The sequence below is a fragment of the Pan troglodytes genome, chromosome 5 (genome assembly GCF_028858775.2).
Source record: "Pan troglodytes isolate AG18354 chromosome 5, NHGRI_mPanTro3-v2.0_pri, whole genome shotgun sequence".
NCBI lineage: Eukaryota > Metazoa > Chordata > Mammalia > Primates > Hominidae > Pan > Pan troglodytes.
Window position 1 is genome coordinate 139,959,473 of NC_072403.2, and position 16,943 is coordinate 139,976,415.

Genomic DNA, 16,943 nt, shown 5'->3' on the forward strand with positions numbered 1-16,943 from the left:
AATTTAATCTCTTGAAGTGTGCCACCACTGAGCAAGGAAGACAGAACAATGCCTGATCATTACTGAGGGTGGAGTCCCAGCAGCAGCACACCCACGTTTTCAAATCATTCTACTCTCAATTGCTATTGTGGGCTTTCCTGAGGAAGGCTCGAGTAGAAGCAGTTACTAGGAAACAGGAACCCTGTGAAATGGAACTGGCGTGCGGCCTCAGCCCTACTGTAGCCCCAAAACTGCGCACACTGTTGAGAACAGAACCCCCTACACGCAAATTTTCTTTTTCTTTTTTTTTTTTTTCTTGACAGATGCTACTGAGTATTCATACAATTTGACTTCAGCTTTTCTTCAAAGCTGGGAAAAAGCAAATCCTTGAGGAAGCTCACCTTCTCCACACTGCTCATCGCCTGGAAATAGATGTTGTATCCTTTGCGCGGAGCCAAAGGAGGGTTCCAAAAGCCTTGGTAGGTCCGATTGTCACCCACAGTGAATGGGGCAGGCTCAGGTAGGTTTCCCGGGGGGAGTTCTGCAGCAAAGTAATACGGTGCACCCCCACTCATGGCATTTTGGTATGTGACAGGAACCTGGTAGCATTCCATGGCTCCGGCTTCTCTCTTGGTTCGGTGTGGGTGCAGTTCTTCCACAACAATCTGATAAGCACTTTGGGGAAAAGAAAAAAAGAACACACATATATATACACACATATTTAGAGATTTAAGATACTAAGATTTTTTTTTAAGGGGTTGACTATTAACACACCACATTTCAAAGTATTTAAAGTTAGTCTTAACCTGGTACACTCTTTTCAGCTATTTCGCAATAAAATGAAAAATCCATATAGATGCTGCTGTCCCTAACATCACTGTAGTTACAAAGAAACTGATAAAAAAAGAAGAACAATCACCGTAGGACTTTCAACATTTTTAAATGTTGAGGAATGAGCCACCCTAATAAGGATTCTGACATTAACCAAAGACACATCATAGATTCAGTTCTTTGTCTGATATTTTTAAATGTTTAAAGTTAACATTTTCCCTTGAAATGATATTACAGAAAGTCCAGCTCCAAGGTCTAACAGAATGACTGCCTCAGGGCGGTGCTAGAAGCACCCATTTGTGGTTGTCACAGCCTCAGAGACAGAATGTACTGACAGGCTTCTCCACCTCTTGACCTTGCCATGGCATCTACACTGGCTCAGAGCTATGTAGATCTAAAATACAAGTGACATGCGGCAATACGGGCACAGATGGACAGAAATCTGTCCTCACAACCGAAATAGACCGCCTCCTTCTTCTGGAGTTGTTAATAATAAAATGTTACAAATTGTAGAAACAGATGGCATTTGGCCTATTAAAGCTCTAACCTAAACCTTCTGATATCTTTAAGTCTTAAAACTTTTCTATAATTGCAATTACTTTACAAAGGAGAGAAAAAAACAAAAACAAAAACAAGGCAAATTTAAAATAAAGATCCCCCTGATATCTAACAATATTTTTTAACAACTCTGAAGCTGGTATATTAACAATATTCTTTTTTAGTAGAAAATTCTTTACGTTAAAATTTTTTCAGGTAAAATATTACCATGAAAGTTGACATTATTATTATAATATATTTTATACATTATAAATATATTTTAAAATGTTTTAAAATTCCTAAAAATTCTGGAAAAATATATGTGGTATCTTAGGTAAGTTGAACATAAATTGTATGCAGGGCTGCATATTGATATTCAATGGATCTCCAGGAGGAATAGAATACATTCTTTAAAAGACTTTCATGAAAAAGAAAGAGGTGGGTAGGTAGAGGGGAGTGGGGAGGAGAGTGGGAGGGAGAAAGAGAGACAGAGAGAGAGAGGAGAGAGAGAGATACACTGAACATGCATCCATGAAAATTAAAACAGCTTAGACTCTGGTATAAAATTCTAATTTAATATAAACTCTTATACCTACAAATAAAAGATCTTCATAGATTAAACAAAAGGACATCAAAAGAAAGAGTTAAATCATAATTTAATTGATAAATTACAGATTTTCTTTTCTTCCTAATTATTTAAGCTCCCATTTTCCATTAAAATATTGCTAATAAATCAGTAGGTTCATATCCATCTTGTTTCCTCTAAAAAGATAACAGAACTTGTATTAATGTTAGAAATTGTGATTTGAGCAAGCAAGGCAGAAGTCTATGTTATTTCAAATTATATGTGCTGCATCATTCCCTATACCTCTGCCAAGTTGGTTGCTAAGCTTCTAAGAATGCTACTGACAAGATGCATGGTCTCTGAGGCATCCATGGAGCAGGCATTTGTCAATTTTAAGATATAGAAAATACATACGCATAGCCCTGGAGAAAGACAAGAATGATCATAGCTGACATATGCTATGTTTTATTTTAAATTTATAATTCATATTTGTATATTATACATTTGCATGTCCTGTGGATACATCCACATATGCATATAAACTCCCTCATACATGCTCTCCAAACAAATGTAACCTTATATTCTTGCCCTAAAGAATAATAATTATTACCTATCCTTGTTAATCATTAATCTAATCCTTAAAAATAGATTCTTCATTAATTATCCCATACCTCTAGAAAAAAAACACAAAATCTAGTGAACATTCAATCTTAACTAATTCTATTACATTGACAGAGATTCTACATTACAAATTAAGGATACTTCATGCAAGACAGCTTGTCTATCCAGATCTATGAGGAGCAAAGTAAATTGCCAGTGGTGGAGAAGAGTAAAGGAAGAAAAGGTGCAATAGGCTCTTTGGGAAAGAGCCTTAAGTATGGTCCCATAGAAAATAAAAATCAATGCCTTGGGTTGAACTTTCAGATTTGGCCCTACTCTCAATTAAAATGAAAGATAAATTATTTCAATTTTATAAGTTCTAAAATACAAGTAACATGCTTGTTTCATAAAGAATTAAGGAAATGATTTCCACATAATTTATATACAAATATAAATTACAGTGCCATGCACTTTAATCTTATATATCGTTTCTCTACCAATATTATTCATTTATTCTTTGAATGGTCATTACAGAAATGAAGTATTATATTTCTTTTACTATTGAAACTGAGGCAGAAGAATAGAGCTCCCCTTAAAACTTAAACTAGGAGCCTCACTTTGTTCATTCTCTACTTTATACTACAGTGTTACCAACTGAATATTTGTGCCCCCTCCCCCAAAATTCATGTTAAAACCCTAATTCTCAAAGTGATAGTATTTGGAGAGGGGGCCTTTGGAAAATAATTAGGTTTAGAAGAGGGGCCCTCACCAAGAACCAAATCCGAGAGCACCTGGATCTTGGACTTCCCAGTCTCCAGAACTGTGAGAAATATTTCTTGTTTAAGCCACCTAGTATTTTGTAATAGCAGCCTGAGCAGACTAAGACACATAAATACAAAAAGACTTCTGAGAACTGGCTTGCAAGCATACTTTCTAAAACATTCTTCGTGCAATGAGTAACATTAGATGGAAAGCTAGTTGGAGATAACCTGGTCACCGCACTCTATAACCCTCCCACTCTACCACCACTCATACCAGGAGAAATGTCTTCATGATATAACATTCACCCCAGTTTCTAGATATTTTTTAACCCCAAGTATGTTTAACTCCAAAAGCTGATCCAATAGCCATTACATTTTCACATATTATACTTACTTAAACGCCCATTATCCTATTTGAAACCACACTGGAATATGTGGTTTCAAATAGGATAATGGACGTTTAAGTGTTTATGAAATGAATACATTGCTTTTGCCTTTTCTGTTGATATTTTTGCTTAGGACATATCCCAGATACTCTTTTTCTTTCTCCATGAAAGTACATTTTTCACCTGAAAAATCCTGAGCATTATTTGAAGAGTAAGAATTTTCTCATTTACCTTTCTTCCTGTGACATTGTATCCATTAACTCATTTTCATTCAACAATTATATATTTAACAGGTATCATGCAGGCTCTGAGGATAGAGAGGTTAAAAAAAAAACACCTGGCTTTCACGGACCTTATATTCACTTTTATTTACTGAAACTTCTAGTGTTCTAGCATCTTTAGAATGCTTTCTGCCCCTCTCAAGTTTGATACAGTTTAAAACAACAACAAAACTAAAATATATACTTTCTTTTAAACTCTGTTCACTTAGGAACCTGTGACTGTCCATGGTAAGCATTTAAAGTGACTGGGACAGCTACCCAGAAGTAGATCTTCAGAGTCTTTTAAAGTCATCTCTCATACTCCCTTTTGCTTTTACACCCAAACGAAACTGAAATCATACTACTTTTCTATAACATCACCCAGAAATACCCGTTTCAGTTTAAAATCTTGATATACACCTGTCTGCTGTACTGCTGTCTTTCTGTTCTGGACCTCCGCAGCATGCTACCTTTTCAAGATACTGAAAATATGAAAAGTATCTTTCCTTGTACCAGTATCCCTCAAAATCCTCTAGTGGCATTTTACTCTCCTTAGTTGGGCTCAGTCTTTAGTCAGTGTCTTTCTGGATGCATCACTTTGTGCATCTATTTCTACCTTTTTTCATGCCCATTGAAGAGGCGTTTTTATAACTCACACAGAAATCAATTGTAATCATGGTGAGTCTTTAAGAAGTATTTACATTTAGTGAAAAACAGCTATAAAAATAACAAAAAGTCACAATAGTCCATGTTTAAAAGAAACTATTTTTCCTTCATTGTTCAATCTGAAAGGCTGTTCTCTAACCACATTTCCAATTTTTAAATCTGTTTCTGTCCTTGTTATTTTCTTATTTATCAATACAAATTAATTAAAAGATGAAATAAGAAATGAGAAATCGCATTAGAAGTGAGTTGACTAATTACATGAAATGGGATTGTGCTTCTTCATTCTTCTGGTTGTCTAATTACCTAATGGAACTAAACTCTAGCTAGATCTAAATATTAGGTGAGCTCAGTACTTTAGTAATTAAAACTATTCCAAAGTCATCATAATATTTTTAATCACTCTACCCATAGTTAATATATTCCCCATTCCTTTTAATAAACTTCAAAAATATTTCTGTAATTAGGTTAAATCAATATATTGGTATCATTAATCTTCATTCAATACACAAAATGTGACTTCCTTATTTTTTTAAAAATTAAAATGACATATTTTACTACATTATATGGAGGTTTCTCAACTTATGATGGGGTTATGTCCCAATAAACCCATTACAAGTTGAAAATATTGTAAATTGAAATGAATATAATACATCTAACCCACTGAACAGCATAGCTTAGCCTAGCCTAACTTAAATGTGCTCAGAACATTTACATTAGCTTATAGTTGGCAAAATCAGCTAATACAAAACCTGTTTTATAATAAAGTGTTTAATATCTCATGTATTACATATCACTAGCCCAGGATAATAGCAACATTAAAATTTGAAGTACATTCAAATTCAAAGTCAAACTCTGTACTTTTTACGCTGGGGTTGATAAATTACCACATTCCTTACCTTATATCTCCATTCTTGTTTTATCTCCTGATATTTATTTTCCATTCGAAGCTGGTATGACCATTGTTACCCAAATATACTAAACATACAGTCAAGAATTTCTGCCTTTCTTGTCTAGTTTTTCTACTTCTGCCATGAAGGCTTCTTGAACTATCTTCATTCCTCAGTACTCTGTCTTCTAAAGGCAATGGAGTAATTTTTAAGATGAGGATGACTGAAGGATGACATGGGGGTAGAAGTCATAATCACATGGATGCATGTTTAATCTAGTTCCTAACCCACTGACAATTATAATGCCAAAGATCCATTTATCAGAACCATAAATGGTATTCTCAAAAACTCTAGGGTGGAAAAAACAAAAGACCTAGCATTGCTGTCTAATATTTATTGCTTATATGATACATCAGTATGTGGCCGTAGCACATTACATGCACCAACATGGTACATTACAAATATGATTTGATATTATACTGTTAAAAATAGTTTTTTAGGTATATGTCTTTTCTTTAGCAGATGATAAGCTTACTACAGAATGTGGCTGTTATATTTTTAGATCCAGTTCATTTGTTCACCAAATATTTATTGAGTATCTGTTACATATCATGAATTATTTTAAGTACTGAGGTTAAAATAATGAAGATAGTAGCAAAAGTCTCTGTTCTCATGAAGTTTACATTCTAGTGGGGAGATACAAATAAAAAAATAAATTCAGAAAACCAACACATATTAAGAAGGGATAAGTGCTCTAGAGAAAGATTAAGCAGGCTAAGGGAAAGAGGGAATGATGGGAATGCAGAGTGCTATTTTATATGGGTTGGTCAAGAAATTCTTATGTGATAAAAGTATCCATTGGGCAGAAATCTGAAGAAAGAGAAGATTTATACTACTTGGGTACATGTATAATCTCTTCCTGCATAACATATTACCCTGAAATTCTGTAGCTCAAAGCAACAAACATTATCTCACAGCTTCAGTGGGTCAGGAATTCCAGAGTTGCTAAGCTAAGACAGGTCTGGCTCAGGGCTTCTCACAAGGTCATAAGCAAGCTGTGGACTGGGACTATGGTATTCTAGAGGCCAGAAAGAAGATTTAACAAGAAGGGCATACTTCCTCCTATTTTTGGTTAGAAAAATTATAACGATTCTACCTACTATGATTCTAGAGAATAAACATAAAATTAAAGTAACACCTATTTGATCTAATTGGACCATATGACCTTTATGCCCATAAAAGAGGGCAAAAAGATTATTTCCATCTCTAGTTAAATTTCAAGATGGTTTTATTTGTAATTCAAGTAAACTCTAGGTCAGGATAGTGGTTAGGAAAATTAGAACTATTTGATATCTTTAAATTTATGTAATGAAACAGACTATTCTGCAGGTGGATGAGGATAGCCCCAGATTTTAAAGCTATATGACCCAAGGAAGACATGCAACCCTAACATACATTTGTCTGTTAAGCTATCAGTGAACTTAGAACATCAGACAATTTCTTTTCCTAATTTAACTGTGGAAGAAATGGTGGTTTTGACTTTATTTCATGACTATATTTTAATTATCAAACTAAATAGGTGGTGCTTTATGTTATGAAATGCAAATTAGATGTTCTCCACAAAACAAAGTAACCTTAGAATGGGTAGCTTCCTGCAGCGCAAAATGGGTAGAGTTTCTATTTGGAAAATGCTGAAATAAAATATATATTCATTTATTAACTTTACGATAAACAGTCTCACCACAGAGAAACTATTTTGTGTTTTTACAACATGCTGCTGTTATCTTCATTCTTTGAAAACACAGCTATATTGGGTCAATCTTTTAATAAATGGGACGTTCTATGCATTAGAATTTGTAATTATATTTTCCCAGGTTAGAGTTTTAATTCGTTTATGAAGAAACCTTTTAGAAAGAAAAGAAAAGGAATTATGTATTCTAGGGAATTGATTCTAAATGTAGACAATATTCATTTTGAATACAGTAATGATTGTCAAGTGATGACAGTTGTAAGGATAGATCTCAAAAAGTTGGTAAGGAGATTCAAAGTTCTACTTAAGTCAGGCAACAATGTTCAGTTTTTAGAATGATTATAAAATCAAAAATTAATTTCGTCAAAGAACCACACTTGCCAGCACTGCATCGCACATGTTCTACATTAGCATAGGGAAGCAGTAATGGGTAACAGAAGGACAATGTGGTTGGTGAAACTTAGTGCTGCATTATGCAGAATGGGATTTTTCACTGTGGTCATTACTTCTTATGTAAGCACAACACCATGATCTCTTAGAGATTAAAACTTGGTGAAAATATTGGTAAGGTAGGCAAAATATACAAAATAACTCCTCTTTTCATAGAGAGAGCATTACTTTTTTGATTTGGGGTAGCAATACTAAAAATATTTATCACTCAAGAACAAAACCTTGAATTCTGAGATGTCTTTTTGCTCTGCTACCCCTTCAAATATAAAAGCTGTCATCTTCTCTCACCTAAAGTCTCCACTCAAACTCCCTTCCCATGAAGCTTTACACATCCTACTGATCTAAAACCTTATGGAGGAGCCACAGCCTTGCCTGCATTTCCATTGCTACTTTCTTAATATGGCCCATTAGCACTTCTCACAGGGACTCCTCCAGCCTTCTGGATTATCCCCAGTCCATTCTCTATGTTTCTATCAGAGTGATCTTTCTAAAAATGTAAAACTGCCCATGGTAACTTCTGCTTACAGTCCTTCTTGTGCCCACCTTCAGTTTTGGGGCTGGCACTAAACAACCTCTCCCTTTGCTCCCTGTTTTGTCTCTCCAGCTTCAGCTGCTGTCAATTCTCCCACAGACCCTTCACTCTCAATGACCTAGGCTATTTGCAATTCGTAAATGCATCATTGTGACCTTTGGCCATGCTCATTTCTACCTCTCCTCACAAATTCAGCTCTAGTACCACATTTTCCAACTGTTATTATTGCACTTATCACACAGCATTGTTACCAGTCATTAATTTAGGAGTCTACCACTCACACGGGTGCACATACTAATTGCCTTAAGTAGATTTCTATTTCAAGTATGCAGCTCAGCTCTTGGCACATATAGAATGTTATTGAGTCAACAAATTTATAGAATCCATTGGCGATTTTAGCTTTCCTAATAAAACTAAACGCAAAAACTCTATATAACAAGATTTTCTAGTTGGTATGACAGAGGATTGCAGAACTGGAGTTTGTTTGATGTTAGGAAGACCAGGCAGAAAGAATACATATGTCCACTGGAGGTGGGATGAATAGATGGTGAAATGCAAAATGGCAGAGGCTAGTAATGCTATAATTAGGGAAGGACAGAACCCAGTATTTAGGGTCTATGACAGCCAGCAAGCTAACTCCTGGATGCTCTCAGATTTAGTTGGATAATATGTAGTTCTGGTTTATTTGGGAAGGTGACAGGGGTGGCAGGGGGAAGGGTCACAGAGTAGAATAGCATCAAGCATTAGCAGAGAAGAGATTTTGACAGACTGACATAAACAAAGAAAAAACTGAGTGGAAAGTAAAATTGCTTCAAGTACATTTGAAGTGAGTGATGGGAATCCAATCAAAGATTTGAGATACCAGACCATAAATTCAATGGTAAGGAAAAATGATTACATTAAATTGAATCTTCATTTTCAAAAAATTAAGGCACTGGATCAGATAAGTCTCACAATAAGGCTACAGTTGCTGGTAGGGAGACTGAAAGTAGGAATGTGGTCAGAGGAAAGAAAGACAGCACAAAGGATTCAGAGGGTAAAGGAGGCAGGGCTCATCTGAAGCCAGATTACTTGACTAGACCAGTCTGGTCCCACCACCTGGCACCCACCTGTAGGTGAACTGGGTAAGTCATTACAAAAACTAAAGATGGACTTGGTGGGATTAGCGTATCAGTTAGAAAGCAGATTTTATTTTCCTGGTAGTAACATTCACTTCAAAAAAAATCTGTTGTTTAAATTATTATTAAATTACTTCTTCTTGTAATATTCCAGGATTTAAATTTCTTTTTCTGAGCACTAATCTCCAACAATGTATAATTTGAAGTTCTCAGCCTCTGGCTCAATTCTAGAAAAGGTCAAAAATCTTGCCAACAAATACAAAGATGAGTGTTTCTAATTGGTCATTAGAAATTATGTAAAGGTAATAAAGTAAAAGACTTTAAATTTAAAAATGTGTATCAGTAACATACTGAGTTAACAAAATTCCTGAACACCAGCTATGAGCAAAGGATTTACAAGGCTGCAGGCACCTCTGATGGTCTATGACAAACCTGGGCAAAGATTCTGTGTTTTGTTGTGGTCATTTTATCTTTGATTTACAATACCTTGCACAGTGACTGGCATATAAATGATCAATCAATGTTTGTGCAAAAAATTGATTAAGTGAATAAAGAGTTAATGTAAATTACATTATATAGTACAGTTATGCAAAAATAATAAAAATATGCTGTGTTTGCAACTTATGTAAAATAAAGTTGAATTCACCCAAATATCTAACTCTTAAAAGATAAATGCAAGTAGCTGGTAGCTGATTTAAGCACCAGTAACAGAAGTGAACACCTAAAAAGTAAATTTTATCACAGGTAGGAACATGTGAATGACCCTGATTACTTGTCAATAGGAAAAGATGTTGAGTGCAGGCATTTTCTCTTTCTACTTTGGATCAGCAATCAGATTCACTCACAGATCATTGATTCATGAACAGCACTATATACGTACTTTGAATTTTCAAGTAGCCAGTGTTTCATAAGTGTTTATATTACAAGTACACCCTCAGTCAACTCTTTTTCTCTAGTATAGTGTTCTCATGATTTTTAGCCAGACAAGACTCAAGAGTTTCCTTTATGATTTGTATTCTTTTGTCAATATAATTTTTAAATTAAGAAAAAATATTTCTTCATTTCCAGTGATATAGGATTATTTTTGATTATTTGGATGGCTAATACATGCTCATGAAGTCAAATGTATTCCTTTTACACAAAGAACAAACATAAGTTTTATTTTTAACTGAATATGTAAACGACTTGATATAAACCAGTTATGAAGTGCCTACATGGATTTCTGTGCCTTCATTTATTTCTCATTAGAAGTTTGATAACAAAATGTCCACAAAATCACGTTTCAAATGGAAACTTTTTTAAGTTTTGGATATTCATCTGATTACAAATGTGCAGAAATTAAAATGGTTGTAACAATTTGACTTAGTTCCTAAAAATCACATGGCTCACAATTTTCTGAAAGATGGGGATGTTAGATAATATGAGACTTTACTGTTGAAAAGATAAAGAAAATGGCAAACTGAACATTCAATTTACTCTGGAATACTTGATAAGGAACAATTCGGGAATTAAAAGGTCAAATAGGCTTCATGTGTTCTAACTATTCTGTTTTATTTCCTCAAAGCTTCTTATTTTTCAATCATTGATATGAAATTATTCATAACTGATTTACTGCATTGGACAGGAGTTATTTTCTCATCCTATTTCCGACAAATATCTTCAAAGCTCTTATAACCAAGAGAGGAAGTGAAATGAAATGGGACTAGAGGGGGGAAAAAGGCCAATGCTCTTAAGTCAAACTGCACAGAGAGGTGAATGGTTCAGTGCATGAATATCTCAAAAATGCCCTTAGAATTTTGCTCTTAACTACAAGTCTATCTGCAGGCTTTGTCCAAATGAAAAACTAACAAACCAAAGCAAACCAAACTAAACTAAACAAAAATAAAACTTTCCTGACAGAAATTCTCCAACGAATGTCTCTTTGAAATGAACCACTTTATTAGCTGCCAAGCAACCTTCTGGCTCCTTTTTCTTTAACTCTTACAGTAAAAGAAAAAGTACCCCCCAACCCTGCCTACCTAGTTTCTTATATCTCAGTTTCAGTTACCCGTGTTTCAATTACCTACCGTCAAACTCGTCCAAAAATAGGTAAGTACAGTATAATAAGTTATTTTGAGAGAGAACATAATCACCTTTTATTAAAATACATAGTTGTTCTATTTCATTATTAGTTATTGATTGTTATGAATCTCTTACTGTACCTAATTTATAAATTAAACTTTATCATACGTTTGCATATATAGAAAAAAACATAGTACAGTCTGTATAGGGTTTGTTATCGTCTCTGGTTTTAGGCATACTTGGGCATCTTGGGATGTACATACCTGTGGATAAGGCAGAACTACTGTAGTTTTCTCCTCTTACCTGATAGGAGCACCTTTGGCTTGTGCTGGTCTCAACAATACAGTTATTGTGGTGGCAGTTTCATTGAGAGAGGCATCAACTCCTTCATAGTCAGGTAAAGTTGGAGCTGATGAGTGATTAATGAGATAAAAAAGGTTCAATTAATTTACAGTAATATATCACAGGTCAGAATGAACAGATGATCTTAAATTAGGAAAAAAAATTCACCTAATTATCTACAACGTATTTTGTTCTATAGCATAACATCTCCAAATGAATTTCAACTCTGGGAACTTAAAATATCAAAAGCTAGAGAACCAAGATTTGCTGTGGAAATTTAAATAATCATCTGGCAATTTATGACACACATTCCAAATATTTTGTGAAGATGCTTTCCTTTTAGTTTCCTGAGACCTTCAAGTGAGTAATGATGGGAGGGAGGGAAGGTAGTAACTGAGAAGACTGGGCAGTAGTGCTTATGGAGTCACATATGGAGATCAGGAGCTATGAACAGCAAGAGCTGAGGTCAAGGGCTGCCTGGTGAAACAGTGTCATTTATGATCTTATAGTGTAGAAAGACACAGTACTCTTATGCTAATGTTTTTCACAACTCTGGTCACAAGAGAAACATACCAAGAAGTGTGGTGAATGATAATGGAAATCTTAGCTTTTGTTCATCAGGGACATTAGTTGCCAGATTCTTAAAAAGAATAAATTTATATTTTTTAAAAATATTTGATAATGCTTAATTGGGGACTAGGATCTTGAGGGGGAAAAAGAGTTACCTCAAATAGCTTTGGATGACTTTCATGTAGAAAGCTGTTTAAGGAGTATATACTCAATGAAATGTGTGCATTATCTCTATCCATTCGTTGAACATTTACTGCATATATACTATGTGCCAAGTTTTATGAGAAATGCTATGAATATAAAGACAAAGCATGGTCTCTGATATTTATAGAATTAAAAGTAGGAATTCACATTTTATGAAAAGTAAGAGTCTTATAAACAAAAAATTATAGCAAAATGTTAGTGGCCAAGAGTGGAAGACCATTTGCCAAAACAGTGGTTCTCAAACTTGTAAGATCAGAATCACCTGGAGGGCTTTCTAACACACAGATTATAGCCCCTCTCCCCTAGAGTTTCTGATTCAGTATTTCTGGGGAGGGACCTGACGATGTTTGTTTCTAGACAGTTCTCAGATGATGTCGGTGATGATGGTCGGGGGGTGGGGGGTCACACTTTTTTTCATTAGTATTGGCAGTGGGGAGATGAAACCAGAAGGCTCAGGGTGTCTAATGATGTTTAAGCCAAATATTAAAAAAAGGGTAAAAACTCATCAGGACGAGAAAGGATGAACTAAAATTCTGAGAAAGGCAACAATATCTGAAGATAACAAAATATGAAAGGGCATGGTACGTTTTAACAGCTATAAGCCGTTGGCTGTGCCGGGAACTTTGGGTTCATGGGGAGAAGTGGAGGATGGTAGGAGTCATGCAAAGAAGGACCCTGAATGCCAACACCAAGTGGATCTTTAGACTTCATCCCGCTGATTATAAGATACAAGATTGTGAAAATATTTAAGAAGGAAATATCTGTGGATTAAAGATAGATATAGAAATACAGTGAAGATGGGTAAGTCTGAAGGTAGAGATAACACTTAGAAAGATATTTCAATAATCTGTTTAAAATACTGTCTAGATGGAAGAAAAGAAGCAGTGACATTAGAAGATTAATTATTATCTGAGTTTTTTAGGAAGCAGAAACAACAAATATTAATTTAATACATGCACAATATGTAGTATGTATGTGTGTATATGTGTGTATGTGAATGTATGTGTGTGTATAAATAATTCCCCCAACAGTTTTGCCTCCAATAACTTGATTTCACTGTTATTTAAATTATTTTTTTAAATGCTGAGAAATGTAATTACCGGACTCAGGGAATAAATTTGACAATAAATTATCTGAAAAGTTCAAGTAATGCTGAGAACCACACTAACCATAAATTTATTAATCTTAGATGTGATTAATAATTGTTCTTAACATAAAGTGATTGCAACCAAGTTTTTAAAGTACAATCAAGTACTTATTGCACTTAGGTTAATACAAGTAAAAGTGAAATTGAATAATTAAAAGAAAAAACCAGATGGATGTTCTGGTCTTTTTTATAAACTTTATGTTCAACACAAACACAGTATCTGAGCCTTGAGAGACATACACACACACACAAAAAATACATTTATGGCTCTCAAAAATTTACATTTGTTCAATGTTCTCAGTTTTGTTAGTTTATATAAATTTTGTAGCTGTCTCTATTGAAAGATCTTACTCAATTATAGCACTGCTGCTAATTCCAGAAGGTAGAAAACCTATCTCAGTGCATCGTAACATCACCAAGTCTTATTTTCTGGTAAAGTGATTCAATACATATTTTAAATTCATGATTTGTAATTGTTCTCAGGAAAGAAAACTGCAATTTTAAAACATTATTATTTTATAATATAATGGATGATACTTTAATTTTTTTATTGGAGTATTGAGATAAATCAAATGCTCTTCCAAGGAATTATAGCTCATAATGGAATAGCTAATTTTATTCATGATACAAATTTTTAAAGTTTGTATTATACTCAACACATTTGCAAGTAACATTTTAGACTCAAAATAATTTGGAAAGTACACGTCTTCCTTTTAATGCAAATGGTATAGATTAAAAAAATGAAAGACATATTTTATGGGTATTAATGATGTATCATTAATATTTGCCATGTGGAACTATAATAAAAATGAACACAAATGAACAAAAAGAATTTACAAAGTCAAAATTTGTGCTTTACTACATTGTGTGGTTGACCTTTAAATAATTTATTTTTCAAATTTAACTCTTCATTTACATATACAGTATGTATTTATTTTAGTAATCTTAAATAAGAAAAAACATTATATAAACTTTAGTAGATTTAGGGCATACTACAAAGCTAACTCCTTGCAAGAATTTAATCAGGTTTAACTGATGATCTGACTGAAGAAGAAATACGCTCTGTAAACAATCTAGTCAAATACAAACTGTGCAACTGTGACTACAATAGAATGTAAAGTTTAATTTCTTTATCAACCTAAAATTCTTCTGTATGTTCCCATTCTAAAACTTACATGTATTTATGTAAGATTTTTAAGTGTGAAAGAAAAGCCCATCCTTGTTTAAAATTATCATAATGTCAGGGAAAATGAAACAGAAACAAGGTATGTAGTACTATAATACTAGAGAAAGGATCTTCTACCATTTTTTTGATAACATTCATTTAGAGTAAAGGTCTGACACCATAATAATTATCAACTCCTCAAAAGTATCATAAGATCTATTAGGATTTATAATGAATTTTGAAAGATTTTTAATAAAGATTTAGTATAATTTTTTTAAGACCACTGTCAATCAAAAGTGACCATTTCAGATGTGTTTTGGTTTGGACATATAATTCATATTCAAATAATTATTTAAAGTGCTTTCATTTATGCATAACTATATTAAAGGCTCAACAAGCAAGATGAACTACACTTGGTTTATATGTGATTCTCCAGGATGTGCCATTACAAACCAATGGCATAATCAATCCTATTTGTAATTTATTCATTTGCATACCTGAGATATTGGTGGTGACATTGATGGCTGTGGCTGGACCAAAGCCTTTGACTGTGCTGGCTCTTATGAAAAACTGGTACGTGGTTCCAGGGTGGAGATGCATAAAGACATGGTGTGTACTGTTCCATAAATTTGATACAGTCTGGGGAGGTCCAGCCACTGGAACTGCAGGATCAAATGATCTTATACTGCTATAGCTGATCTGTTTTAAGAAATACATTTATTACATGTCTAGTATCCATCATAAGAAACTGTAAATAAACTCTTTATATATGCAAGGGCATCCATGTGGAGTCAATGGTAATTTTTTTCTTCTTTTCTTTCTCATGTTGATATTGTTATTTCTGTCATTCTGAAGTTCTATCTATATGTCAATCAATCATCTATCTACAGATACACTGGAGTTATAGCTGATCAAATCAATATACATCTATTTTCTTCCATCAAAAAAACCACAATAAATTATGTGTACATAAAAAATCTTATAGCCATATACTTTAATGCATATGAAACACAGAAAGTGTTTCAACAAATTTTTATTATTATTAACATATTCTGTACTTTGTTCAAGTTATATAACAAATTTCATGTAAATAGTATTCAAATATGTGAACACAGTTTCAAAATATAACATTGCACTAGTGATTCTCATTTCCATAATTCACTCTGTAGCCATTAGAAATTTAAGCATTTATGATCTAATCAACGCTATGTAGGAACAGAACTACACATTTGTGTAAATTTAAATGATTCTTTCATTTCTTCTTTTTTAGTTTCTCATATTTGAAAAGATAATGATTTATATCCAAAGTTGAAATGAAGCTCTGGAAAAGTCAGCTTTATAATCTATTTTGCTTTTGGGGTATTATTCCTTACTCTGAAACAACTGAAATTCAATGGCTTCTCCTAAATCACAGTATGATAGGAGTTTCTTAAATTTATAAAAAGGAAAATGAGGGTTTTTTAATATGTGATTATTACTATAACCATCGTAAATCTGATAATGACTATCCTGCTTCCCTAAATCAACAAAACAGCAACAAAAAACATGCATTTTTTAAGAATTTGAAAATTCTAGATGCCATACAAAATATTTATTTTGATGCTTAATTTTGGAATCAAAGAATCTGTAAATTAAAACAAAGGAGAATGATTTTAATCCCCTAATCCTCATTTACGTCTTTTCCATATTTCCCTCTAACTTTTCCTTTATTCTCCCTTTTAGTCCTTCAATCCACATTTCAATTAACTTCCTTGTTCTCCCAATACCTCATATTGAGTGATGATTCCATTTGGATCCAAAGGTTCTTTCCAGTTCAAGAAGATCTTATTTTCAAAGGATGTTCCTTGAAGAGATTTTACTGGTACGGGACCAGGCACTACAAAACACATGATTTTTTTGTTATGAAAATGCTTACATTAGAAACAGAAAAAGTAAATCAGATAAGCTAGATAAACAGGATTAAAAATAAATATAAAGAAAAATAAACAAAAATGTGTCCTTAAAAACAAAATAAACTATATGACTAGTTCTCTGATTTTACTTTGATATATGAGAATTTAAAGCAAGTCTATAAGGTTCTGATGCAGAAAATGTAGAAATGCAAAGTTATTTTTATTCAAAAGAATATTCTA

General features: G+C 33.5%; 1 protein-coding gene across 13 annotated transcripts in view; it reads right to left on the minus strand.

Annotated features, from left to right (window-relative positions):
- PTPRK (protein tyrosine phosphatase receptor type K) overlaps positions 1 to 16,943 on the minus strand; it is a 559,129-nt gene that overhangs the window by 104,877 nt on the left and 437,309 nt on the right. For all 13 annotated transcript variants that reach the window (XM_009451976.4, XM_063813453.1, XM_054686295.1 and 10 more), the window contains exons 9-12: positions 16,578 to 16,687; positions 15,309 to 15,510; positions 11,687 to 11,792; positions 381 to 654 (exon numbers count right to left, since the gene is read on the minus strand). In XM_009451976.4, coding sequence (XP_009450251.2) covers positions 381 to 654; positions 11,687 to 11,792; positions 15,309 to 15,510; positions 16,578 to 16,687 — 692 coding nt within the window. The remainder of the gene's footprint in view (positions 1 to 380; positions 655 to 11,686; positions 11,793 to 15,308; positions 15,511 to 16,577; positions 16,688 to 16,943) is intronic.